The sequence below is a fragment of the Amphiura filiformis genome, chromosome 3 (assembly GCF_039555335.1).
Source record: "Amphiura filiformis chromosome 3, Afil_fr2py, whole genome shotgun sequence".
Lineage (NCBI taxonomy): Eukaryota > Metazoa > Echinodermata > Ophiuroidea > Amphilepidida > Amphiuridae > Amphiura > Amphiura filiformis.
Genome location: NC_092630.1, coordinates 62956244 through 62983926, shown reverse-complemented (window position 1 = coordinate 62983926; position 27683 = coordinate 62956244). Strand labels below are relative to the sequence as shown.

At 33.9% G+C, this 27683-nt stretch overlaps 1 protein-coding gene across 4 annotated transcripts in view; it reads left to right on the top strand.

The window, feature by feature from the left end:
* Window positions 1-25765, top strand: part of LOC140148915 (cytosolic purine 5'-nucleotidase-like) — a 44792-nt gene extending 19027 nt beyond the window's left edge. For 3 of the 4 annotated variants that reach the window (XM_072171015.1, XM_072171017.1, XM_072171018.1), the window contains exons 3-17: window positions 1173-1249; window positions 1446-1526; window positions 2763-2907; window positions 5232-5389; window positions 5996-6075; window positions 6452-6512; window positions 6720-6761; window positions 7230-7337; window positions 8792-9029; window positions 9172-9223; window positions 9793-9885; window positions 15208-15268; window positions 15909-15966; window positions 17055-17173; window positions 18217-25765. In XM_072171015.1, coding sequence (XP_072027116.1) covers window positions 1173-1249; window positions 1446-1526; window positions 2763-2907; window positions 5232-5389; window positions 5996-6075; window positions 6452-6512; window positions 6720-6761; window positions 7230-7337; window positions 8792-9029; window positions 9172-9223; window positions 9793-9885; window positions 15208-15268; window positions 15909-15966; window positions 17055-17173; window positions 18217-18459 — 1616 coding nt within the window. In that variant the 3' untranslated portion in view covers window positions 18460-25765. The remainder of the gene's footprint in view (window positions 1-1172; window positions 1250-1445; window positions 1527-2762; window positions 2908-5231; window positions 5390-5995; window positions 6076-6451; window positions 6513-6719; window positions 6762-7229; window positions 7338-8791; window positions 9030-9171; window positions 9224-9792; window positions 9886-15207; window positions 15269-15908; window positions 15967-17054; window positions 17174-18216) is intronic. The other variant, XM_072171019.1, reaches the window with a different exon arrangement.
* The last annotated feature ends 1918 nt before the right edge of the window (window positions 25766-27683 follow it).

Genomic DNA, 27683 nt, shown 5'->3' with positions numbered 1-27683 from the left:
GGACTTGCAGTCCTCCAGCTATTTCACTGTATCACGTCTATCTGTCACTTCAACATTAATGGTACTCTTTAGCAAATTGAAAATACCCTGGGTGGGCGCTTATTGGGGTATGGGCGCTTATTGGAAGGAATACGGTACAATATTTAAGGGCAATGGTTTGTATGTGTATATTAATTAAACAGAAAGGAAAGCTCAGGTTAATTGAAATAAGAATTGAGAGGTGATAGAGGCCAGAACCAGTAGGGATTGAACCAGCGCACTCCAGGTTTCTAGTCTAGAGCTTATAAGTATCCCACACAGAACTACAGAGGATTGCTGTACAATCTTGATCACTTCCTTCTCTCAAATGTCTCATTGGCCAAATACAGTAGTTTTATTAAATGTATTAAATTAATTAGTAATATCATTGCCAAGATGTGGAGGATGTTTAGTTAGTGCTGTAATCGATTGTCGTAAGTATCGATAGTCGGAAAATACATAGACTTCCGACATGTCGAAACACTCAATGTCAGTATCGATACACAAACGACATGGCACACATGCTTAGATTATCTCAAATTGCGGATTTGCAATACCACTTTCGTTTGTTTGATGCATGATCCATGTAGTTTTAGCTGTTAGGCTTCAATACACTTGTTGTTAACTTGTTTCTGGAACTTACTGATAATAAAATTGGTAAACTCAAATCCGTGTTTCAAACTGCGTGAGTATCGATAATAGTATCGACATGTCGGATGTTTGCCTCCCGACATATCGATACCCAGAAAGCTTATCGATTACAGCACTTTGTTTAGTTGATAGTCACACAGTGCTATTCACATCTATAATCAATATTGTCACAGATGATTGCATGGAAACATACTTTTTCATTTTTTTCCCTTCAGTTTTATTCCATTGAACACAGAGACAAAATGAACTTGAGAAATTGAATTTCACTTTCCTTGGAAAAATTATTAAATAGGTGGTATTCTCAAAAGGTATTAAAGTTAAATGCACATTTATTTCCGCTGGAAGTTAAGGTTTTTATGTTTCAGCAACTACAAAAAGTCTGTATGATTTTTTTTCTGCAGATAGTTTCTAAAAATATAGTCATTAGATTAAGAGGGTCTGAATGTGACAAGTTAAATGAGATGCTTACTAATTTTTGTTTATATTGTGTATTTCTTATGCAGTATATAAATCTCCTCAATATGAAACAATGGGCTTCAACTTGACTGTAGAAAGACTAGTGGCTATTGGTTATCCTCAGGTAAGCTCAAATCTGTTAGTATGGTAGTTTTAATATGCTTAGTTCTTGGCTGTACATTTATAGAAAATCAGTGCACAGAAGGACTTCAATTCACTAGTTTTCAAGTTGAATACATGTTGTTTAAATCAATCTTAAACTTCAGTAATCTGATGTACATAGCACCAATCATATTTTTTCATTCATCCATATCTTGCAGGAGTTGTACAACAATGAGTATGACCCATCTTTCCCAGTCAGAGGAATGTTGTTTGATAAACATCTCGGTAATCTTATCAAGGTAAGCAGAATAATGATGGTAAATCTATGTAGCATTAGCCTCTTTGTACTGAAGCCATGGCTATCTTATGATATTGATGATGACTATGAAGATGACAACGACAGCAACATGAACGATAAGGCAAAAAATATAAAGGTTTGTCTAAAAGCTAACGAGTGTTTTTTTTAATTCCCGACTTGGTATTTTTATGGTATTTTGATTTTCGCAGAATTTTTCCGGAAAAAATTGCGCGATTTTACAAATGCGCGTGCGAGCTTTGAGACAAACTTTTTTTTTTGCCTAATAATGATGATGATGAGATAACAATGATGAAGGCAATGTTGATTTCACAATAGTAAATCTTACATCATCATCATCAAATGTTATCAAACTTTTCTTAAAGTCTTAGACCTGCAGCAGTAATATTTATGTATTAGTTATGGTTTGATTAATCTATTTTTGGACTTAGTTATGGTTTGGTTTGTCAGTCTTAGATGAAGCACTTAAATCCATTGCATGTTGTTTAAGCTTCTTACTATAATATTCCTCATGCTCAGTTGTTGAATTAGTTTTGTTTTGTGTTAAATGGTCCTTGCAAAGGAACTCAGCAACAACCTTATGTGGATAGGGTATTGCATGCTCAGTAGCTAGTGCACGATATTATTAAAATGATAAACTTGTGTACCAATTGATTTGACCCACTTGTTAATTTTGGATGAGTGAAGTGACACACAGACACACCATGAGTCTCAGTATTTTTCAAGGCTGTTGAGGTCATTTTACTGCTATTGATCCATATTAAAACTTGACACACTAAATTACACAAAACAGCAAAATATAAATAAATTTAAAACAAATCATCTTCTTAAATTAGATATGTCAAACAAAACGGGTGAATTTTTAATTCTACAACAATTTTTGCCAATATGCTGTCCCTGTTCCATTAGTGCTGTATATAAGATGTGGAATTGGATGTGCTTTTGTTTAGCAACTTTAAATAAGTGGGTGCAACAATGAGGCTGGTTTTTTTTAATGTTTTTATGTTTTTAAATGTTTTAATGATGAATATCATGATGGGAATAATATTATGAATATGAACTTTCTATTACAGTAATATTAGATCTCATATGTTTACATGAAATTTACAATTTTCATTATTGTTTCTATATCATGTTTAATCTTTGTTCCTCAATTGAGCAATTTGTATGTTCACTTGTGAATAACTTTGCCATTTTTTACCATTCTTTATTCTCAAAGGTTGACACATTTGGAAACATTTTAGTATGCGTTCATGGCTTCCGCTTCCTTAATTCAAAAGAAATTGCAGAACTCTATCCCAACAAATTTATCACACTCAAGAGTGACAGACTCTATGTACTCAACACTTTGTTTAATTTACCAGGTAAGTGATTCAATTTAGTGACTGGAAGAGACTGATATTTTCATCATATATGAAAAATGGAATGTCTTTTGATTAACTTTATATTCTCTCCAGTTGGTAACATGGTGCATGTTACCAGTAAGATAACTTACAGGTAAAAAAACCCGGTTGTGATAGGGTATACAGAATACAGTAGATGTACCAGATGATTGAATAGTAGTATAGAAAAGTGACATTTATTTTGATTATGGCTTGAGGAATTGTGTACAGGGTTAAATTTTTAGGGGAGGGGGCAAAACATTTCAAAGTCAACCTGCTGCTGCTGACCCAATTACAAAATACCCCCATTTCATATTAGCAAGGTGCATTTTGGTCTTAAACTAACCTAAAAGAAGATGCACCAAGGCCATTCTTTCATTTGAGCCAGAATGCCTCCTCCTGGTTTTGAGCTCAGAGTCAAACGTGCTGATGGAAAAAGAAAACATTTTCAGTGCATGTAATGTGCAAGTTGAGGAGTAAGAATTAGCTGTATACAGTTCAAAGTTTGAGTTCAGTTTTATTTGTACTTCCCGTACACCAATGTTGTCAAGGTAAAGAAGTGAACAAAACTATGCATGTTTTGTTGTTAAAGATTGGGTGGAAAAATCCACTTGTATTGCAGATGTCACAGTAGAATGACCACATTACAATGTACTTTAGCTTATAGCCCTAATTGCATAATGATCAGTAGTTAGCAGGAAATTGGCTAGTGAACAGTGATATGATAGAGTGACAAATGATTAGACTAATTGAGGATATGCAATTATGTCATGTGTCATCACTCTTGTTTTGCCAGGGTGGCTAGACTTTGTTTATGGTTCATTTAAGGGCTGGGGTATGAACGTTTGGACAGTATTTATTTTGGGACATTAGAGCACATCAGACATATCGAATTGCATTCTGAATATGAAGAATGTCATTCTGATATCAAATAATTTTGATTTTTGAAATTAGCAATTTAATACATATTTTATGGCAAATCATTAAAAATTGATATTTTTGATATTTAACAGTACTTGAAGTAAACTTTATAAATCTGATGATTATACTTAAAGTGTATGTAGGGGGGATTAAAAAACCGACGATCAATTAAAAATTTTGACCATTCGTATTGAAGAAAAGAATTTTTTTACAAAAACACAAAAAAAAATTAGGTCTTTTTGGGAAAAAAATCCATATCTTCAATATGAAAGGTCAAAATTTTCAATTGACCGTCGGCTTTTCCTCCCTGCTACATACACTTTAAGAATATATCATTAGATTTATATAATTTACTTCGAGGACTGTTATATATATATCAAAAATTTGAAAAATATCAAATTTTTATAATTTGTCATAAAATTTGTATTATATTGTGATTTAAAAAAAATAAAAATTATTTGATATCAGAAAGACAGGCTTCAGATTCAGAATGCAATTCGATAGGTCTGAGGTGCTCTCATGTCCCACAAAAAATACTGTCGAAAAACGCAATAAACGCCATCATTTTGGATCCTTTAAGGTCTTGACAAACTTGTAATAGTACAGTTGGCCAAGTGGAGATGGTTATAAAGACAAGAGGTAGCCAGGGTTCACATGCACTTCACATTGTGGCTTAAATTTTTAGTCAAGGAAATTGCTTGAATACAATGGCAATTATCTGGTGTAAATAATTTACATAGTTAAACCTGCTTCTGGCCATTGTAATTCTTCTTTAATGCCATAATGTACAATTTCCGTCAAATTTTGATGTTCTTATTTTTTAATTATGAAATAATATTTAGTAATAACTTTCAGGAAGGGTTTCTATTCATTTGAGTAAAAATAATAAGGTAAAATAAAAAAATCACAGTGACCATCTTGTACATTTATTGTGGAGTTCTTGGGTTGTAATTACAGCATCAATTCAAAATTGCTGTTGTTACTTTGAAGATCATAGACAAGATTGTACATACCATAGGGACACTTGGCCCATGGAAGATTATGATATATGCTAACACTTTAAAATGTTTATTAGTGTTGAGAATGTCATGAGAAGCAAAATATGAGCCATCTTTTTGGTACAAATTGTAAGTGTCCATCTATTTAGATTGAAGTATTATTTCCCCATCATTGGATGTTTAAGAAGTAGAATTGGAGTCTTAAATGTTGTAGAGTTAATCTGATGTCAGTGCCTTGATTTGTGACTGCTCAGTAACATCTTGCAAGGAAGAACACCTTATAATAATAATAGCAGTGTCAGGCAAGATCAAAATGTCTGTGTAAAGGAAAGAATATTGCAACTCCATTCTCCATGACTAACAATTTTATTGATGTTGTTTCTACAGAGACATACCTTTTGGCATGCTGTGTGAATTACTTCTCAACATCGTCTGAATATACTGCAGTTTCATCCAGTGTTGGTGTGAAGAAAGGTGACCTCATGCTGTCATGGGAAAGCATCTTTGAAGATGTCAGGAATGCAGTAGACTGGGTGCATATGAAGGTATGACCATGACTAATAATATACAGGGGTGTGTTTGTGTGTGTGTGTGCTTTTGTAAACACCAGCAAATGAGGACATAATAAAAAAATCTCTGTGTAGCTGGAGAAACAGGAACTGTCAGTGCTATAGTCAGGTTTTCGGAAGGGGGGGGGGCACAACTTGTAAATGTACTGATGGAATTTTTTTTTTTTGCCAATTGAAGTAGTGAATTGTTGACCCATATTTTGCCCAGTGCGTTCAAGAATCCAAGAAAGTGGGGGAGGGGAACAGCATAAGAATTACGTGTATAACTATTGACAGTCCGTTGCCAGTGTAGGGTCAGTCTGCACATGATAGTGAAAACTTGACCATGTCCATAATAAGGCCAAAAAACTTGAAATGTGTGTCAGCTGTTGAATAGTAAAACTTGTAAAAAGAAGTTGGCAGTGTTTCCAAAACTTAACATGTATGTGGGAAAAAGTGTGTTTGTTTTCTAATATATATGCAAATTGATGCTAATATTTACCAAATAAAGCTAAATGTGTCAATTTATTCTGAAAGAAATTAATTTGTCAAACATTGTGTGATAGCAGTGAAGTGATATTTAAACTGATGATTTCTTTGTAGGGAGCATTAAAGCAGACAACAGTAGATCAGCCAGATGAGTATGTCATCAAAGACCCTAGGCTTCCTGTACTCTTACAAAGGTAAAACTTATACTAGATATAACAGTATAGTAAAAGAATATCATGTTGGTAAATTTATTTATACTTTTAACTTTGTTCAAAACACAGATTGCTCACTGGATATCTGTGCGTATTTTATCCATATTTTACCTATAACAATTTGTATTTGTGTTCTAGTAGGTTGTGCAATCTTACGGTAGTTTTCCCTGTTTCTTCCTCCGAATTGCAAAATGATCAGCCAGAATTGCAATTTGTTGCCCACTGTAGCTATTGGTTGCACATTCTGTCAATAAACCCAGGATGTGGCTCACTTTCTCTAAAATGTTTTCAAATGCTTAATAGTTTTTGTGTGTGTAAGGTTTACTTCTTACCCCATTAATCTATTGTCTTTACCCAGAATGCGAGACCATGGGAGGAAAGTGTTCTTGGTTACAAACAGTGATTATAACTATACAAAGGTATGTGTATATTGTATTTCTTGACTCCGTACATTTTCTTACCAAAAACTGAGTTATATATACCATTGTTTACTCATCTGAACTTAAAATTCATGTTAATCTTGAAGTGTGCTTGCTAATTGCATTGTTTTTGCAATTGTTCTTAAAGCGTTGTAGAAACATGAATAATGTTCAATGTTTTGTTGGATTGTTGTTGTTTTTTTCCAGAAAATTATGACATACCTGTTTGATTTTCCTAATGGACCAGCAGTAAGTTACACAAAATTTGTTTTTCTCACTTAAAATTAATAAAAGTAAACCTAATCCTCATGTATTTTTGTAGTTTCCAGTAACTGAAGATAAAGTTGTCGAAATGTGCAAAAGACATATGCTTAACTTTAATACCCAGTAAAGGTTCTATGTTGTTATTGAGTCAAATTATTAAGAGTACCTAAATGCAATGTAAGGGGCAGTTACGTTAAGAGAATTTGTTACAACGTTTTCACAGTTATTGTGAAGATAGTATCAATTGACTTGAAGCTTAAGTTTAATTAAGCTATAGTGAAACTTGATTGTGGTATAGTCATGGAATTTGTTAAATATTTCTTTTCTTTTTATGTTTGCTTTCACTGCAGATGAAAAAATGTACTTTTTACTGATTCATGCACATCAAAAGATGTGGTTAATGTGGTCAAATATCACTTAAAATGTTGGTTTCATACTTTCATTTGTTTTCAGCCTGACATGCCCCACAAGCCATGGTATCAATACTTTGATGTATGCATAGTGTCTGCAAATAAACCCAAATTCTTTGGAACAGGCAGTGTACTACGACAAGTAGATCTGGTAAGACTAAAATAGAAACACAATTGCTGCTGATCCACATATGCAATTGTGTAGTGAAGAAATGTAAACAGTGTTATCAAAATCAGCAATTTGGAATATTATTTGGTTAATATTCCAATATGGCATTTACAACCTTTCATACACAATATATAACCATTGCTACTGTTAAAGGCGAGTCAGAGGGGACCATGACCTAGCAGTGTTTGCACTCAAATATTGAGCCAAATAAAGCTTACATGCAAGTGGAATTGTATGGGTTCTATAAAGGAGATCCCAAGGCTTGATATAAGGGGTACCATTTTTGCCCCCATGTGGCTCCTGTGATTCCACTCACCTTATCTTCAACAATTACAGGTGAATTGAAAGTACAGTAATAGATATTATTATATAATATGAAGCTTCCATCTATACCACTCATTTTTAGTACTGAATGACGTTTTAATCAAACTGTTCAGTATTTTTACAAAACTGTTCAATATATCTTGATACCCGCACGCTCATCACAATCCCCAGAAGGCACGCATCACATAAACGCAGTATTCACGTGGAGCGTTCACAAACAGTGATTGAGACTAATTTTGGTACTGCACGACTCCTCTGATGTGCAGCAAGTCATTTGTCCTCATGGCTTCACAAGCAGCACAAAACTGCAGCTAAAATACGGCGATTTCATCGGGTATAATCTGAGTTAATCAGCTCAGTATCTTAATATTGACGGTGCACAGAGAACATGGTTACTCGTTTCACGGCGCTATTATTGCAGTAGTTAGGCCTACAACATTTTCACGGTAAGCTTACTCAATTGTCTGCGTGGTGCGTGCGTGTGCATTCAATCAACACAATAACTAGGCCTAGCCTATGTGTATGCCTAGGCCTGTGTCTATAAACAGCCTCGTGTTTCTGATGCATGAATGTTTTCATTTATGAGTTTCAGTCAGCTTCATATTATATAATAATAATAATATTGGATGGCTTTATTTGGGTTGTATGAGAATACTGCACTTGCCATGAATGATATTCAACTCGCCGTACCGGCTCGTTGAATATCATTCATGGCGCGTGCAGTATATTCTCATACAACCCTCAATGCCATCCAATATTATATAATTATAGATCAGGACTTTTTAACGTTGCTCCAACATGCCAAACACAAACAAAAATGTTGGCACATAATTTGGGGGACTCTGCTAAAGATAAAGAGTTGAAGAACATAGTATGATTTTATTTTATTTTATTAATTCAGCATGTCAACAGTATAATAAATTTACAATCTACACATAAAAAGTCGCATATAAAATTAATTAAATTAGGTAAAAAATATATTGTGTGAAATGCAAAATACTATATTACAATACAACATGTAAAATACACCAAAGAATAGTGATAGTATTGCGTGTAGTTAGTGGGTATGCATTTGAAATTATTCTGATCATTTGTGTCTTGGTACTTAACAGGAAACAGGGGCTCTCAAGATTGGCACCCATGTAGGTCCTTTCCAAAGAGGACAGGTCTACTCAGGAGGATCATGTGACACTTTCTGTGAGCTTATGGGATGCAGGGGTAATGATGTCTTGTACATTGGTGATCACATCTTTGGTGACATCCTCAAGTCAAAGAAGGAAAGAGGATGGAGGACATTCCTAGTGGTACCTGAGGTTGCTCAAGATCTTCTAGTTTGGACAGAGAAACAATGTAAGTGGAAAATGGTGTTTAATTAAAATGGGAATTAATGAAATGAACAGCAATGCTGTTTTTTGCCTTGTATGTGTGTGGGGGTGAGTGTACATGACCTTTTGATGACCTAAAATATATGCATTTTGTTTTTTATCATTAGCTTTGTTTGAGAAGTTAGAAGATCTAGATGCTGCACTGGCTGACAAGTACAAGTAAGTGTTTTTGTAAAAAGTGGGTTTTTGAACAATGATATAACACTCTAATTATTGCAGTTTCTTTGTATAATTTCACATCACTTACATTGTAACGAATGCTGTTCTTTGAATGAGGTAAGATTTGAAACTGCTTTAATATCTAACTGCTACTATCCAGGACCCAGTTCACGAAATCAGCTCGTAAACCTATGACAGTCGTATGTCCTATCAGGCAATGTACTATTAAAATAAGATTACTAGTCTATTTAATGTATAACATATGATTGTCGTAAGTTTAGGATCGAGTTTCGTTAGCCAGGCCATGCTTATTTGAAATCTAAGCTTTAATTTTGTTATAGGTTTGTGGCAGACTTAACTGTTTTTGTATACATTGTACCTTTTTCTATAATCTCATAAAATTTATCTTCATTGTTATAGCTTCATATTATTATAAAATTATTATAGGACATCAGCAAAATTTCACCAATAGATCATTTGCAATGAAGTTTTTGATTCCTTATATTTGTTAAAGTAAGTTTTATAATTTAGTATAAGACTAAAATAAAAGGAAAACAATAAAATTGCAGATACCATGTGACAGTGAGGAACAATAAAAGGGTTTGCATAGACTCTAGGGCAGCCAGGGAAAAACACCAATGTAATGAGAGCTGTAAAACCATGTAAGTGTCGGAGACTAGTTGTGATTGAGTTGCATGGCTCTGTTACTATGTTTTTCTTGTTGCATGTGAAATGGATCAATCACAATCCTGCATGTTTTATTGTTATTTTCTAATCAGTGGTCTGAATTGAAATGTTGCTGATGTCATTGTATTTAAGTTATCAGTTACATGCATGATATGGTTACTAATATAACCTAGTATATATGTTCAAATCTGTTGCATACATCAATTTGCTTTGTCCTGTGTTTTAAGCAGGAGGTAAGGTTTGTCAGCAAGTTTATCCACAAAAGTAAACATATATTATTCATACGGATGGGCGATACTCACTTTTGGTATTGGTTGTCAATTTGTCGATATCGGTACCGAAACCCAAAAAGTATTGGAGATACACCAATACTATTGTGACTTCAGTGCATAAAAATGAATATGTGTTTCACTATTATACAGGTGTATAGGTCTATGTAGGGGTGTATTTACACCTAAATCATGCAAAGAAATAACAAATTCACCCAATGGATAAGTTCAATCACACTTTTTGTGCAAATGCTAATGCATAAACACTTTCATGTTGTCATTCAGATTGTTAACACAAGTTCAATACGCTTTAAACTTTTCAGCTACATGTACATTTCAAAGACAAAGATTTTTAAGAGGTAACTCTATTAGTTTCAAATCGGTTTTTGGACGATACCAAGTTTTAATCACCACCCAACAACAGGCTAACAATATATCTTTATCTTATTCTTTAGATTTTTTTTGGTTTCTAATAACAGGCTCATTTAACACAACACATTTCGTATCTTTAACTATAATCATGTAAACATGATAATTTTCAATCATACTAAACTCTTACTAGACCTAAACATTGGCTATATCATGTGTGATTTTGAACTTGAATCATGAATAGAGTAGGCTAACTCTATATACCTGCATTAGTTCTAGTAACTGAAACTCAACATCAACATTGTGTTGTTATCGGGATATTGAAGTCCCGATAATGACACAATGATAATGCTGAGTTGACTGGAACTATCCCTACATAATGCTAAACCTTTCAGTTTGTTTAGAAACTTGTATTTACTCTTTTTTAGGCTAATTTTTCTTTGAACTTCGGTTTGTTTCATCATAATTTACTACCTGTTTAAAATGCATTCTATCACAAGTATCGTATCGGCAAATGACTGATACCAAATAGTATCAACCACCCAATACTGTAACTACTGGTGTTGGCAGTATCAAATATCTGGTGTCACCTGGCGCTATTATGCATATGATATCACAGGTATTGGTTAGTGAATACCTACTTTTCGATTGACAGTAAGTGTATGCATTGCAGAACTAATATTGCACAGACCAGCATATGACAATGTTTACTTTAAGTGACATAGTTAAAGTGACTGCATGCATACAGTTGTACCTGCTGATGTCATATGTGTAAATAGTTGTTGACAGAACTTATTAATGCTCTCAGTGGTGTTGATAGTGAAAACTAATGACATAACAGATAGTGGCAGCATTCACACCAATGGCTATGGGTTTTATATGGATACAAATAACAAACACATGATTAACTAATTATTACAACAGGTATTCAATCAAACAAGCAGATAACTCCGTAGTTGACATGTAAGTCCCTTCTGTCTGAGAATTGTATTCTTGAGGTCTGCTAATGAAAAAATGCATGGCAAGTTGGAAGTTGAAGCAGCACACAAAGGCTAGACCACAGAAGAATAGATCATTTTCTTTTTCATGATTTTGTGCCTCCACCACTAAAATGGTACAACAATATCTTGCCAATTATCTTCTGAGCCTCAGCATATGATGCCGATCCATTTCCCAATTTGGCAACTTTGTTCACATACCAATATGTTAATTGGTCAAACCCGGGACCTCCAGAATACACTCCAGATATTTTTCATGCAGTGATAAGTGAACAATTTGAAACTCACTCAAATTAAACATGACACATATCACTCAGCAACTGAAACCAAACTGCATTTCATCAACAAATGCCAATCCTCATTTTCTTTACACAATGATCTGATTGCAATGTATAATCTCTGCGCACTGCACAAAGCTTTATTTGATGGAAATTAAGTTATCTTATCTTTTCTTGCCTTAAGGGCTCAGATACCGATGTTTGAACAGTTTTTTGGTGGGATCTGAGAGCACATTGGACACATCAAATTGCACTCTGAATACAAGGAATATCCTTCTGATATCAAATAATTTAGATTTCTTGAAATTTGTGATATAATAAACTTTATAAATCTAATGATATATACTTAACAGTCACTGTCACTAAGATTGTACCATATTTAGGGTGTGTGTGATACAAGTAGGTCATGGATTTTTGAAATAAAATATATGTTGATAGCATGGTACCTCAAGATACTATAGCCAAATTTGTAGCATTATGACTATTATGTCATATAAAATTTGGGATCTTGGTGGTGCCATTTTTGTGGTCTTAATGCACCATTAAGATCACATGAAAATAACAAGTCCACATGAAAGAACACCAAGCCCTGAAGCATTATCATGCAACTGGGAAAATGAAACAAGATGGTAGAGAGAGTTACTATCTAATAAAAATTAAAACAAAAATTTGGGTTCTCAGTGATTAGCATTTTTAATTGTTTTTTGAAGATTCTCTGAAGGCCAGTATTTGGTATAAAAAGGCTGTCGCATGGAGTAACATGCACTTTTCAAGTTCTTGTAGATTTATACGCCAACAAGATCCCAACAAAATTACTTCATGGTTAGTTTATTTAGATTGCTCCCAAACAATTATCACTTGGAAAATATAATTGGGATCATGTTGTTGCATGAATTTGAGAAAGGTCAAAGTTCAATTTGAGTCTTAAAAAGGCATAGCAAAATACACGTTTTGAGTCCTTGTAGATCTATGCGCCAACAAGATCTCAACAAAGTAACTTCATGTTTTGTTTATTTGGATGCTTCCAAACAATTATCATTTGAAAAAAATTTAGGATCATGTTGGCTCATGAATTTGAAAGGTCAAAGTTCAATGTGAGTCTTAAAAAGGCTGTTGGACAGTGCAAAATGCACTTTTTGAGTCCTTGTAGATCTATGCACCAACAAGATCCCAACAAAGTTACTTAATGTTTAGTTTATTTGGATGCTCTCAAACAAATATCAGTTGAAAAATAATTGGGATTATGTTGGCGCGTGAATGTGAGAAAGATCAAAGTTCAAAAGGTGTTTTTTTTAGGTGTTTTGTGGAAAAAATGTATATTTTCAATATGAAAAGTCAAACTTTTGATATGATGGACAGCTTTTCCGCCCAGCTACATACACTCTAAGTACATATCATAGATTTATAAAGTTTACTTCAAGGACTTTTAAATATCAAAAATATAAATTAATAATTTCAAAAAGTTAAAATTATTTGATATCAGAAGGACATTCCTCATATTCAGAATGCAATTTGGTGTGTTTGGTGTGCTCTCAGGTCCACAAAAAATACTGTGCAAAGGTGGGTGACGGATTCCTTAAAGCATATGTATTCCAACTTTCCAGGCACATAACTTCTCTAAACATTATTTGAACACATTTCATGCAGTTTGAATTGATTACTGCAGTTTGAAGTGAATATCATAATTCAGTACACATCCTCCAAAACAGGTACCTTGACATTAAACACTGATCAGCCAAAGATAAACCATGACAGCCTACATCAGCTGTAAATGAAACATTGGGTACAGTCATCATCATCACACAACCAAAAAATAAATCATGACAGCCAGCATCAGCTGTAGATGAAACAGTGGGTAGAGTCGTCATAATCACACATTCTGCAAGTGCTAGTTATTTTTTCTGCAAATACAACTGTGTGATAGGGTGACTATAGCTGAAATAATAGTTTCTCGATCCTGAGAGCTCAATCGGTACACAATGACAATTGCGTCAAGCGTACAATGCCTACCACACACGCTTTGGGTAGTGCTGCATTTTCTGTGCATGCACAATCGATCGCGCTATCGTGTCATTCCACAAAATTTACGACATTATGCAGTGCATGCAGTACAATCATACTCTCAGGATCGAGAAATTTATATTTTCGGTATAGCTAAGTCTGATTGTAAAAATCCATTGTTTCATATCATTGGTGAAGTTCTGTAATATTGTCCAGCTCTGTAATTTTGTCCAGTAAAGCATCCCTAATATTTTGGTTTTGAAAAATGTCAACTTAATGAAAGGGTAATTTAATGTTTTGCTTCAACAATGATGTAAACTGCATTCATAGCATCCTATCCTGTCTAAGCTGTTTATGTTGTACATACAAGGCTTTTGAAATAAGAGACCAGGAACCAAGGGCAACTTTTTTTTGAAAATTGCCCCTTGTTCATGGGGTTTTGCTAAGAATCAGGTCATTTCTCATGAACCAGGGGTAATTTGGTTTTCAATCGTAGTAGTGTTTATAAATTTGCATCATCACTTGCATAAAGTACAAGAAGCATTAGAATGCAATATTCTTATTTCCAGGAATTTACTGACCCTTGAATTGGTTTTAGATACTACAGAAAGGTTTTCCTCTAGGAGGATCATACACTTTAATATATTTTAATGTTTAATTAATGTTATAATATTTTCATATCCATGTCAATTCATTAAAGATAATGGGAAGAGCAGCTGTTAGAGCCTTAGATTAAATAAATCTCAACTCAATTTTGTCTGTGCTATTTCGCCATCCAGATGACTTGCGAAGCATGTGGCATCTTTGTGAGTGCAAATCGCCCTCTGCGCTTGCTTAATTTGATTGCTGCATATTGGCCTCACAAAGTCATATTGCTCACTTGTGTGGTATTTTGTAAGCTGTGTGTTGTACATTTAGCTTGTAAAAGTGTGCTGAGGCTTGTGGATCAACGTCTAGGCGTTGTGCCTGTGTGTAGCGCACTATAAATCACTGCGCTTTTGTTAATATTTTGTCATTCTGTGTGAGTGGATAATTGAAGTATCACCTTTGTGTCATTGTACCCATGGTTGAAGTCTTCAGTTTCAGACATGTTGTAGATGAAGTCTGTATTACTAGTTCATAGCTGTAACAAAATATTGGTACAAAATCAATAACTTCCAAAGAGCTATTTTTTTCAATTTTCAAACACTGGAATATTTAATTGTTTATTTAAACCAGTTGATAGAAATTTGATCAGTCAGTATCAGATGATGTTTTCAACACAATATCCATCAATGTTGATTGTATTCATAACATTTTACATGATTAACACAGTCAAAGCTGTTGTGTGTATTAGTACCTGATGGTTTCATGTTGTGTGAAATCTTTTTTCTTTTATCCAGGTATCTAGACAGTAGCACAGATGTGATCCCTGATATTAGCAAAGTCAGGAAAGCCATTCAGGTATGTCATCTCCTCAAAGCATGGCCATGTATTCTTATCAGTAAATCTTGATGCTACCATAATAAGGATAAACATATACACTGCATATACTTGATTTGAAGGAGAAAATGAATCCTGAGTAGGGAAAACACATACATCTACCTCCAAACTCAAGATAAATGCATTTGTGTTTTCTTTGTTAAACAAGCAATTAGTTGGGTAGAACTTGAATGACAGTGTAAATTTATGTATGGCTAACATATTTTGCTTTTGTTGATGTCTCAGTTGTATGGAATAAGAATCTAGTATGTGCCCAGTTATCCAGGGTCAAAGTTTACACAAAAACTTTGACCCTGGATATCTCAAATGCTCAAGAGTGACTAGTAATCAAGAGTGCCCACTGGTCACTCATAAAATTCTGCATCTACATGTACACACCTGAAACTATCATTAAAGCTAATCCTACCCAAGGTTACTCTTAGGGTGAAATTTTAGGTTTAGCTAAAAGATGAAAATTAATAAGAAAAGTTATAAAAATCAAGTAACTGTCAGTTCTATTTGATTTGACCAACTTCTTTACCTTTTCATACCTATGTATAGTAAGAGTTCAATTACATAATGAAATTTACTAATCATGATTCAATTTTTGCATCATTTATAGCAAGTGACTCATGAGATGGACATGTGCCATGGTAAACTAGGAAGTCTGTTCAGAAGTGGTAAGTCAAGTGTCAATGCACTTTAGCATGAAAAATGTGAACCGTTATTAAAAAATCAGATGGAACTGGGCACCGACATGTTGCTTATTTATAAATTTGATCTGATATTCTTGTTTGGCTCTGAATCAAGGAATTTGACAGGTTTCTTATACCTTATTATTGCAGTCCTTACAATTTGTAGAATCTTATTTGCTGTGGTACATGACACATGTTGTTATGCTGATGTTTGAAGTAAGCATGAAGTAGGCAGAAACTCTGTAACCAGTAACATGTAGGTGTGCAGTTCCGTCTGACTTTGACAGAACGGGTCACAAATGGTAAAAGAGACATCAATCATCTTGGCATAGAGTTGATTGGAACTGTGTTCTATGAGTAGTATTTGAATTTTCTTGGAAATATAAATGAACATAATAATTAATGGCTTCCATCAAATGACTTACTAAGGCACCCTTGACTAGAAGATGTAAACCAAGCCCAGTTATAGGATACTTGCAATCATTATTGTAATGCACTGGGCATGCATTAGGCCGGCCATAAAATCTGAAAGTGTTGTTGTTGTTTCATATTTGAATTTTCTTATATTTGGTATAAAATTTGCAAAATGTTTTGCCCGATTGTAATTCATACTGCACAATTGTAATATATTAAAAGCATGAGCCTCACAAACCTTATAAATCGATGTTTACCATCATATTTTGAGGTGAACTTTTTTTCATATTGTATGTGGCAAAATATTAAAAATATATATATGAATAGATTACCGACCGACATACTCTGTGTTAGGAGCTTTAAGGACAATACAAACTTTTTTAGGCCTAAATTAGATTAATCTCTAATGAACTGATACAATTACAATAATGGCAATACCTCTGTAGATATACTGACTTGACTTCACACTACATCTTAATTGATTTATACATTCTAAATTAGTAAAAGAAAAAATAATTGAAAATACCTGGAATCATTGTAACTGATGGTAAACATAAAAGAATTTGACCTCAAGGACTCGCACAAATGCCACAATTTATTGTTGTATACATATTGCCAATCTATAGATCTTATATTTTTTTTGCTGTGTGTGTGTTTAGGTTCTAGACAGACTTTCTTTGCTAGTCAAGTTCTACGCTATGCTGATCTCTACTCTTCCACCTTCCTCAACCTTCTGCACTACCCATTTAGCTACCTGTTTAGGGCTCCTCATCAATTGGTAAGTTATCTGACATCGTATACATCGTCTTTTGATTTCTATGAACTTTGCCTACAATAGATCAAAAAAGAAATGTCATGTTGTGATTTTTGCTTACTCGCAAATACCAAGTTACTAGAAACCATATTAAAAAAGACCTTGAAGTGCTTCATGATTATTAAAGCAGGAGTAGCAATGGCAAAAACATTTCTGCACTGCAAAAAATTCAATAACACAGTCCTGTAGAATGAGTATAATATGAAGGGATGGTTTGTAAGTATCTGGGATACACCAGTAGGAGAAAACCACAACAATATGAAGGGCAGATATAACATAGGGAAGGTGAACCAAAGGCTTGCCGTAAGGGACCAGAGAGTGGTCACCACCCTTGCCTCAGTGAGTCATTTATCATTCAATCAGTAAATAACAATAGTGATAATTAAAAAAAGCCAAGATGCCTTCAAATACCATCAAGCATATCTACTAAATAGTTGGCTTAGGAAATCCCCTTCACATTGCCATTCTGCTGTGGATCTAACACAGGCGCAGTCTTTTCTTAGCCACTTTGCTAGGAAAGATTTAAACACAAGGCCCAAGAATTGTAGTCAAGGCAATAAGGTCACAGGTCATTAGGTGTTGGGATCTTTAGAACAGGTTTGTTTTTAAAGATTTTGGAGAGAGGGATGGCAATCTGAAATGCAAATTCTTTGATAACCTTGATTGGCAGATCATTTGAGTGCCCTGACTTAGAAACATTGAGGTCGCAGTGCGATGCGAAAAAGTGGAACAAAATTCAATTCTTATCGCAGACAAAATTTCCACTGCGCGATGAGAATTTTCATCGCCAAGCTCGTTTCAGTTTTAAAAGCATCGCATCACGCTGCGATGTGGAGTCTGAATCCGACATTGATTTGATATGTTTATGCCATTTTAAGTCTTTATGGAAAAAAAACACTTTAGAAAGTGTCCAATTAAAGGCATGAAAGGGAACAAAATAAAAGGAAAATTAAAAGTGATAATGGATTCAAATGCTAATGATAATTATCTTCTTACTCTTTTCACAGATGCCTCATGAGTTCACTGTTGATCATCAAGACACATTCCAAGAAGAAGACACAATGGCAGACACTATGATGTCACCAGCTCTACGACGGAAGAGACCTGGTAATTCATCAAACAGCGCAGATGTTTTTGAGTCACCTAGCGAGGCACAGAAGAAGAGCCTTCATATGACACTCCCTTCATCCGTACAGGTACAACCGTCAGCACCACTGGAAATAACACATGTCCATGATGATGATGATTAGAATATGTATACGTATTAGGTGTACTTCCTTGAGCTATGTGGTATGTGATACCTACATGGTGGCCTTACATTTTCCTCATGATCCCAACATAATTCCCACGTGTGCTGTTTCATGTACGAGATTTCTAGGGCCTGGTTGATCTATATAGTATATGCAAAGGCATGGGAATTTGTTTTTAAATTATTTTTAAAAAGTTGATGGAATGATATGTAATTTCAGTTAAATGATAAGGATTGAGCTGTGTTTTATCTGGCAAAACAATTTTTTTAGTGGCATATTTTTTGATTTGGAAAAGTAACTATATCAACTGTATACCATAAACATTCACCTAATGGTACTATGGGCTCCCTTGACATAACTGTAATTTTAGACACAAACTAAAAGTGCCCTTCCATAAAAATTCCACCAGCAAATAAGGGCACATACCCTTAATTCTTGTTGGGATTTTCAGAGGAGGGAGCTCTCTATTTGTACATGAAATTCACCCCAAGGCAAAAGAGCCCATGTACGCCATTAGGCGAACCTTTACGGTTGTTGTGTGTTGTATTGTGACAGCCCTTCCATTTCATGCTAATATTGCTTATTTTGCTCTTTTGACTTATTGTTTGTGTAATGCGGCCTATACATGATCAATTTGATTGATCAACATTTAAGACCCTAGATACAAGAGTGGATACAAAATCTGCCATTGTGCACTGTACACACGAACATCAATAAGTGATTTTATTGTCCAACCCTCAATAAAACCAAACTAAATTAGATCTCTTCAATAATTTTGAAGAGAATTATTATTTTGTATCCAATCCTGCATCTTGGGTCCCCAATATTGATCAATGAAGTTGATTGTGCATGAGCTGCATAAAAGAGGTATTTTTTATTATGTTTAAATTTTGTACTGAAATAATAATAATTATTCTTTAAATCATTAAGTTCAGAATTCTTAAAGCAAATCCAATTTTGATGTTACATACCTCGATCAATGACAGTTTCGTGCTAACACTTAGCACTTTCTCAAATTGAATGACCAATCCCTGCACCTCGACGGCTGCTACCTGCTGGAGCTGACGTTGGTGGCGCTGTTGGTTTTAGGACTTGGTCATATATGTTTTAGGACTTGGTCATATAGAATTCTGAACTTAATATTTCATTGACAATCCTGATGAACTTATTTGCGGATTCTTTAAATCACTTTCAAGAAGTGTTGCCTTCATGATATCACCTAGCAATAATTAAACTTGTTCTTAGTATAGAAACAGTTTTTTAGTATAGCATTTTGGCAATTCAATTCTGAATCATTCCCAAGCTTTTTATTGTTTTAAAGGAGTATGTTATGATTCTAGCATCAACTTTTATGACATTTTTTATGACATATCCACGAAAAAAACTTCTTCCTGAAATGTCAGTTGATTCCGATTTTGCGTTTGCGAGTTATACATGATTATGGGTATTACACTGCTACATACGCCACTTGGTGTAATTTTGTTCTGTTAACAAATACAAATTTGATGATAATTTTTACCAAGTGGATGAATCTGCAAAAATTTTTTTGCACATAAGCAATATATACAGCTGTAGGCATAGGGTTTCCGGTGGTATAAAAACTCTACTTTTTTGCGAAAAGTGAGGAATGAGGCTATGGATCACAAAATGCCCTTTAAGAAGTAAATAATGAATTTCAGATCAAACACAAGTTCCATGCTTGACTTGTAAACTGCCTCTGTATTATCAGTCACCAACCAATTTAGATTATGAGAAATGGTTTATTTTTAATGATGGATCACATTTGATCTGTTAAACATTTTGGTGCTTTATGATCTTCCTAAAACTCACTACCTTTGAAGTAGAATTGTTACACGGATTATCAGAAAACAGCAGTTTTTGCCAATATAGTTATTATTTGCTAAACAAGCCGCATAGTATTGCTTGACCCTGGTGTGGCTCGGTTCTTTATGCAATAAACAGAGCACACATTGACAAGTGGTAAAGTTTTCTGGTAGACAGTGTGATAGGTAACAAAGAACTTTAACTTTATATTGTACCAAAGTGCACTGCCAAAACATATTTTGTATACAAGATGGTGTTTATGGTGCTAAATTATATTGCATAACTTGTTCAAGTTAACAAGTTAAATTTTAAACTGCTCACAGTTTGCTTTGGTTCTGTTCACCCAAACTACCTTTTTAAGAATAAAAACCTTTAGTAATCTAAAAGACAGAATGTGAAAGTACTTTGTTATGTATACTGTATGTTTACTTTCTATGATATTGTTTTTCTGAAATACCATCCCATCTAGATAAGATAACATGTGTTTTCAATTATATGTGCAAAGACAATAATAGACAACAATTAACAAGTATCTGAACATTTGATATGCCAGCATCAGTGTGGCTTCATTTTACTGTGGTTGCATTGGCCAGATTTATTGTTTCTGTATTATGTGTAAGTGACATCAAGTGATATTGTATTAAAGCATTTATCAGTTAGCACGACTAGAACAATTTTACTATAATAGTAAGAACAAAACAATCAAGTACATTGTGGAATTACCAATGTTAAACTCAAGCTGCTTGCATGAATACCATCTTCATTTGAAGTTGACTGCACTGATGACAAAGTGGGAAAATATGAGGAATGCACTAAGTGTTACTGGTCACAACAAAATGTGCAAAAAAGTTGCAATGTGTATTAATGATAAACTGACATGTAGGTACTGCATAACAGATTAAAAGTGCTTTGTTCTTCACAGCATCAATAAGTGTCTAATCAAATGGATGTATATATTGACCTTTGAACATGTATATATATAATATGTGTATAGCAAATGATTGACCCTGTGATGAACACACTATGCATTATATATATGTACTCAGTAACATGTTACATAAACTATGAAAGACATTCAAAATAACAGGCATGCAGTTTTGTACAGTCTTGAATATGCATCATTTTTTTTGTATAAATATGACCAACTTCAAACCAATTACCGAATTGTCTGTAACAAATGCCCTGGGATATTGCATTTTTCTAAAAGGGGGGGGTGTTTATTGAAGGTGAATTGTCAGTGAAAAAAACTTTAAAATCAGGTTAAATTTCCCGATGGTACTGTTCCTGTAGAAAGGAGGGATTTACAACTATACTAATACTACTACCATGGCGGCGCTCACAGAAATTGAGTGGAAAATGATATTTTTGTGGTAAATACAACAAAATTAGACCCGTAAGTGCATCATTAAGCAAGAACCTGGTGAAATTCTACCATAATTAGGCAATGAAATGGATGGAAGTTTGAATCATAATAGGCTTTGTCCATGCAATTTAGCGATCGTCACTGACAAGACCGGCATGACTGATGCAAGTTTAAGCGCACTCACATGACATAGCATGGAAATGTTTGCATTTTTGTCAAGTTTTCACAGAAAAATTGAGGGGCGCTTATTAGAGGGGGAGCGTTTATTACAGACAATACGGTATATGAATGGTGGCTCCTATCCTCCAGGCGTGATGGGCACAACAGTAGTTATTTGCAGCACAGGAAATGAAATTAACAGATGTGAGTTCCAATTGAGATCACTCACTGTCATTATGATGACTAGAATTTCATGTATTTAATGATATTGCTGTGATTTCCACACATTGATGAATCCCAACTCAGAACTGTCATGTTGTATTAGATTGACTGTAGAGAGTAACATTGTTTGCAGTGCAGAGTCGTTTTTGGCCATGTACCTGTACTTGGAAAATCATGCAAGGTATGTTACAGGTTATACAGAGATAGAGAGATGAATTACAGTAATTCAGGAATTCACAGCTTGTGGAAATCACAAAGATATTGTACAAGTTGCAATATTTAGTACTTTGAACAAACTCAAGATGTTACTTAAATTAATTGTGTGCTAATTGAAAACTGTAAACTATGTGCAAAAACAAAAATCAGGTCTTTGTGGGAAACTCATAATTATGAGTACATATTCTTAACAAGCTACATTGTTCATTTGTTTTTCAGAGAAGAGTTTTAGTTCAGGTTTGGTTCTTTCATTAAGGTTAAGGGTTTCAATGGGTTCACATTATGAAACTGTCAAGTGTAATTAGCTCTGACTTCTTCAGAACAAACTATTAGGAGTTCATCATGTAGACTGCCCCATGCCTACAGAATATGAGAGTAGGCTGCCCCTTGACTAATGATATATCAAGTCTTAGAGACGATGGCTTTCAAAAGAGTTGTTCTACTATTAACTGGTGATAATCAGGTACAACTGTTATAAACTGGTGATAATCTGGTACAAACTTTTGAATGGAAGTCTGCTGCATTTCTAAGAGAAAAATGTACTTAGTGTATATTATTTTGTAATCTTTTAAAGGAAAGTTATATTGTATAATCGGTAAATAATACATGTAGATGTTTTTTTGTGTAGGTGTCTGTATATGGTGTCTGTGTATGTAGTCCGCTCCAGCGATGTAAACCATTTAGTGGTAATGTTTTGTTTTACCCTTCAAATGGCTTACAATTCTGGCGCACCACTGGAAAGTGAGACAATCTTTTAAAGTTTATTTTCAAAGATTAAACAGGTTTTGGCTTGGTTAATATTTTTGAAATTCATGGGCTAACTTCTATGCACTTCCTTGAAAGCAAAGAGTAAAGGGACTGAAGTTCTGAACATAAGACCTGTAGATAAATCTCCAAGGTGGAAAGCTAAAATTGTTTGATATGGCCTGGGACATTTCAAACAAACAAAATCAAAACACTGCTCCATATCAGGATGTGTTTTTAAAACTACACTCTCTAAAAGTATATTGAAGAATCCGCCTTCAATAAAGTGGTATTTCATTGCATTATCTCTTTGCAATCTCTCACAATTTAACTTCCTATCTCTAGTGTATACTATGTTTTATCTCACACTCCAATTAGAATTTTGTAACTTGCACTCCAAGTAGAATTTTATAATCATTTCATATATTTTACATTCTATATCCTGAGGATAAAGTACTGAACAGATTTCAAGTGTAGTGCATGATTAGTATGGTATTAACTAAGGTATGGTGAAATGGCACAAAATGAAAACACAAGAAACCATATAGTGTAGATTTGGGATCTGGAACATGTCTACACAACTAATTTATCTTGGGACTTATACTCATTAGGCCTTTACCTTGCAATACAAGGAAAACATGTCCTCCTGGTGTAATCGAATGTACAAATATTACTTGCCAATGTTTTAGTTGTCTTAGGACAGTATGATACATGTTAATGACATTCATGTACAGCTGAATTCCAAAGCAGTTTTTTATGTGGATATGTGCCACATTTTTAAACCGAAAGTTTTACATGCGATGTTAAAATATTGGAAATTTGACCTTTACAATGTTATTTCATTTTGCAAACATCACAAGGAGATCAAATTAGGTGCAAAATGCTGGTCATTAGTAATTTATGGAATAAAAGGATTTGGAAGTCTGATTATGACATGTGGAATTAGTGTGGTCCCAAAGTTTGTAATGTCTATGTACCTCTTGTTATACCTAATATTTATACTCTATTTGAAATGTAAATTTTTAGATCTTAAAGTAGGTCTATTTGGTGTTCATTCTGGGTTAGTTTGATGGTTATGTAAAAGTAATAATAGTAAATACTTTGCTTGTTTTCTGACATTCCCTTAGCATATTTGATGTTGTATTAATCTATTTGATTTTTTTTTTTTTTCTGAGTAATCCTGAGTAATTCAATTTCATATCAGAATCAGGGAGAAAATGTTGTCATTGCAAAGAATAAGAACACTTAGAACAATAATGCGTAATGACAACAAAATATATTTTTTGCATTCACAAAATAAAAATACATTGGCAAACTATGGTATGATTCCTTTAAATGAAATTGTTAACAATGAAGCTTAAATACACTGTATGCTTAAAATGCTAAAGTGGGCATCAAAAGCAGAGAGGATATACTATTAGTTTCTATTGTCTATTTGCCCTCCTCAAGCCAGTAGCATCTGCGTATGATACACGGACAATCAAAGACGCCATATATGTAGGGTGCAATTATGCACCTACAGATGCACAGCCTTTGATCACATGCAGTGCATCTAATAAACGCAGACAATCAAAGACGCCATATATGTAGGGTGCAATTATGCACCTACAGATGCACAGCCTTTGATCACATGCAGTGCATCTAATAAACGCAGATGATATAGGAAGCCAAATAGACTGTATTTATAGTTATCAACCATTTATATCCATGCCTGATGAATGTTGAATGTCATTTTATACATCGTGGATTGACATTCTCTCTCATTTCATTTATAAAATTTTATATTCTACATGATTTTATCCTTTTATAGTTTAAATTTACTGTTTGATTATAGTTCTTATAATTCTCATGGTTTTGAGGTTTTGAATCAAAATGAACACACTAATTCATGGTTAGATGTGACTAGGAACAACATTTGCACAACTTTCTATGTACATCGATCAAGTTCTTCTTTTAGTGCCAAAGTTTTCAAATTGGACTTATTATAAAGTATTATAATAAATGCAATAGTGTGAGTTAAGTATACAAATATTGAATGTTTATGAGAATATTTTAATGAGGTGAAATATGGGCTGTTCCATTCAATGAGGTTTTGCCAAGTTGAATGGAACAATTCATTCATATTAATTTCACCAATGAAAATATTTGTTCCATTGTACAAATAAAAACATTCAATAATTGTTATATATAACTCATAATGTAGATTCAATTTCTTCTACTTATTTTCATAATTCACCAGTTCAGCAAACACATAATCCTATATGTAAAATATGTTTATTTCAGCAATGCTTAATACCTTTAATTGTAGAGTCCCCACCATACTCTAAGTTAACACTATATGTGCGTTTAGTAGCAGTGCATTCGTGTCATTCCTCCTGATGATAGATAGCTGAATGCAACGCATTCAACACTCTGGGATCAATGCATGCAGAGGAATATAGAAAATGCACTTTAAAGTGAATGCAATAGTGTTGTTTCACCTGATGCTAAAAATAATCAATAGTAATTGACCAATCATATGACAAGAATTTTGTATGAGTTATATAATAGTATTTAATATCGCTCATGAAAATAGTATTTAATATCTTAATAATGATAATATTTTTTGGTTATGGGTATTTGTAAATCTGTAAATTCAAAAGCATTAATAATTTTAACTAGTTTTATTCTTAAATTGTTGATAGAAACATAAGATGTGTTTGTATTGGATATTGTACTAATTAAGTACTCCTATTGAGAATAAAGCAACACAAACTTGTGGAATTGTTATCATGTGTTTACACTGGCTGATGCATGTGTCATAAAATATGTTCGTAGAACAACACAAATGGTCATAAGGATTTGGAGAAAGTATAGTTTGACCTATCTATGATATACGGTTATGGGCAAATAGAGAAATTGTGAAGTCATAGGTGTTTGGTCCTATGGGGGCTAATATGTAAGTTGATCAGGTATTGTTGCAAATGTCTCAAAATTTTGATCTTGCCATTATAAATCAGAAAAAGAAAAGTTTGCACTATCTAGGATCTTTGTTACCTTGGTAACAGCAAAATAGGTCAATACCTGTTGAGTCGTATTGAGTTCTACTGAGTTCCTTTGACCTTGAAAATTGTTATATACCTTCAAGTTGGGGAATGAATGCTTTCATATGTGTTGGTAGTAAACATATAAAAGTTCAAAACAAGTCTTCAACACTCACTTTTTTGTTTAGTATATGTTGGAGAAACCGTTCTCTGTCATCAACAGTTGGTAGCTGAATGTTGACTGGTTACTTAATTTGGACATTGGTGGAGTTTGTAGATAGTTCAAACCTAAAAGATAGTTCAAACTATTCTTTTTCTGATTTCTTGCAACAAGATAAATTTGAGACCAGTTTTCAACAAAATCAGATTAAATTTTAATTTTTGCCTCAGCGGACCCAAAATTTTACCTGTGATGTTACAATGATACTCTTTTGCCCGTAATTCCATAACCGTATGTTATATATAGGTCGCACTGTTCTTTTTCTGAATCCTTATGGCCAGAGGATCATGACAGTGTGTCTGAAACACATTTGAATCAAAGTTAAATGACCATTTCCCAATAAATGGTTGTGCTGTCGAAATGATATGTACTCCTCACACCACCCTATACTTTACATCAATTCGCCACACTATAGCCTTTGAAATCTCTTTTCCAAACAACACATGATAGAAGCTGCATCTATTAAATTAGGTAGTGTGACGAATTTGTAAGGCTAAAACTTTTATGGTCAACATTATTTCAGGAAAAAGTTTTGTGCGATGTGAAGAATAGGGTTGTCCGCACCCCAATAAAACATCAAATTTTGTTTTGTTTACGTTAAGGGGGTCAAATTAAGTTAATTAGTTTCAAGAGCATTGAAGGCATCCTTCGAACTAATTTACCTCCAATAAGGTTGCCATATTTATCACCCATGGCAACCTTATTGGAGGTAAATTTACCTGCCACATATTAGGAGGACCTGCTATTTAGGTTGAATACATCTGTTTCCAAATTTTTTAAGTTACATTGCTCCATTGGCTTTGATGAAAAGCAAAAACCTTTTTCAAATTTATGCCCCATAGGATAGTACATGATCACCACTTTCTACCATGTTTTTGTTCACACCACTAAACAACATATCTTGGGTGTTAAATTTTATTGGGGTAATGGGAAAATAGCAGCTTTACTTCGATACCAAAATCTCAGTTTTAATGAGAAAAATTGGGAGGGGGGTAAGGCTATCATTTCACTCCTAGACAGAACACAGAAGTAAAAACAATTCACTACATTTACAACTTCTGTATAATTTCTGTTTTTTATTCAAAATTAACATTAAACCTTGGCACAGAATGTCTTTTAACACACGCTTGAATAAACATACCAATTTAGTTTAATGTTATTTTATTTAATGTGTCGACATCAGCAATAATGATTACAGTACACTATATTAGAAATATTGCATTTACCAGAGAAGCTGTTCCACATCAATTGGTTGTCTTCATGGAGCTTAATAAAACGTTTATAATAGGGCTCTGTGGTTGTCTTACACTGTCCATGAGTCTCTTATTACTCTGCACAGAAATATAATTATAATTAACTTTGCTAGATTTCCATTTTAATTGAACATACAACAAGGACATGTGTACCCTCTATACAGTTCAGAGGAGTTCCTTTCATTGTGCAGGATGTGCCC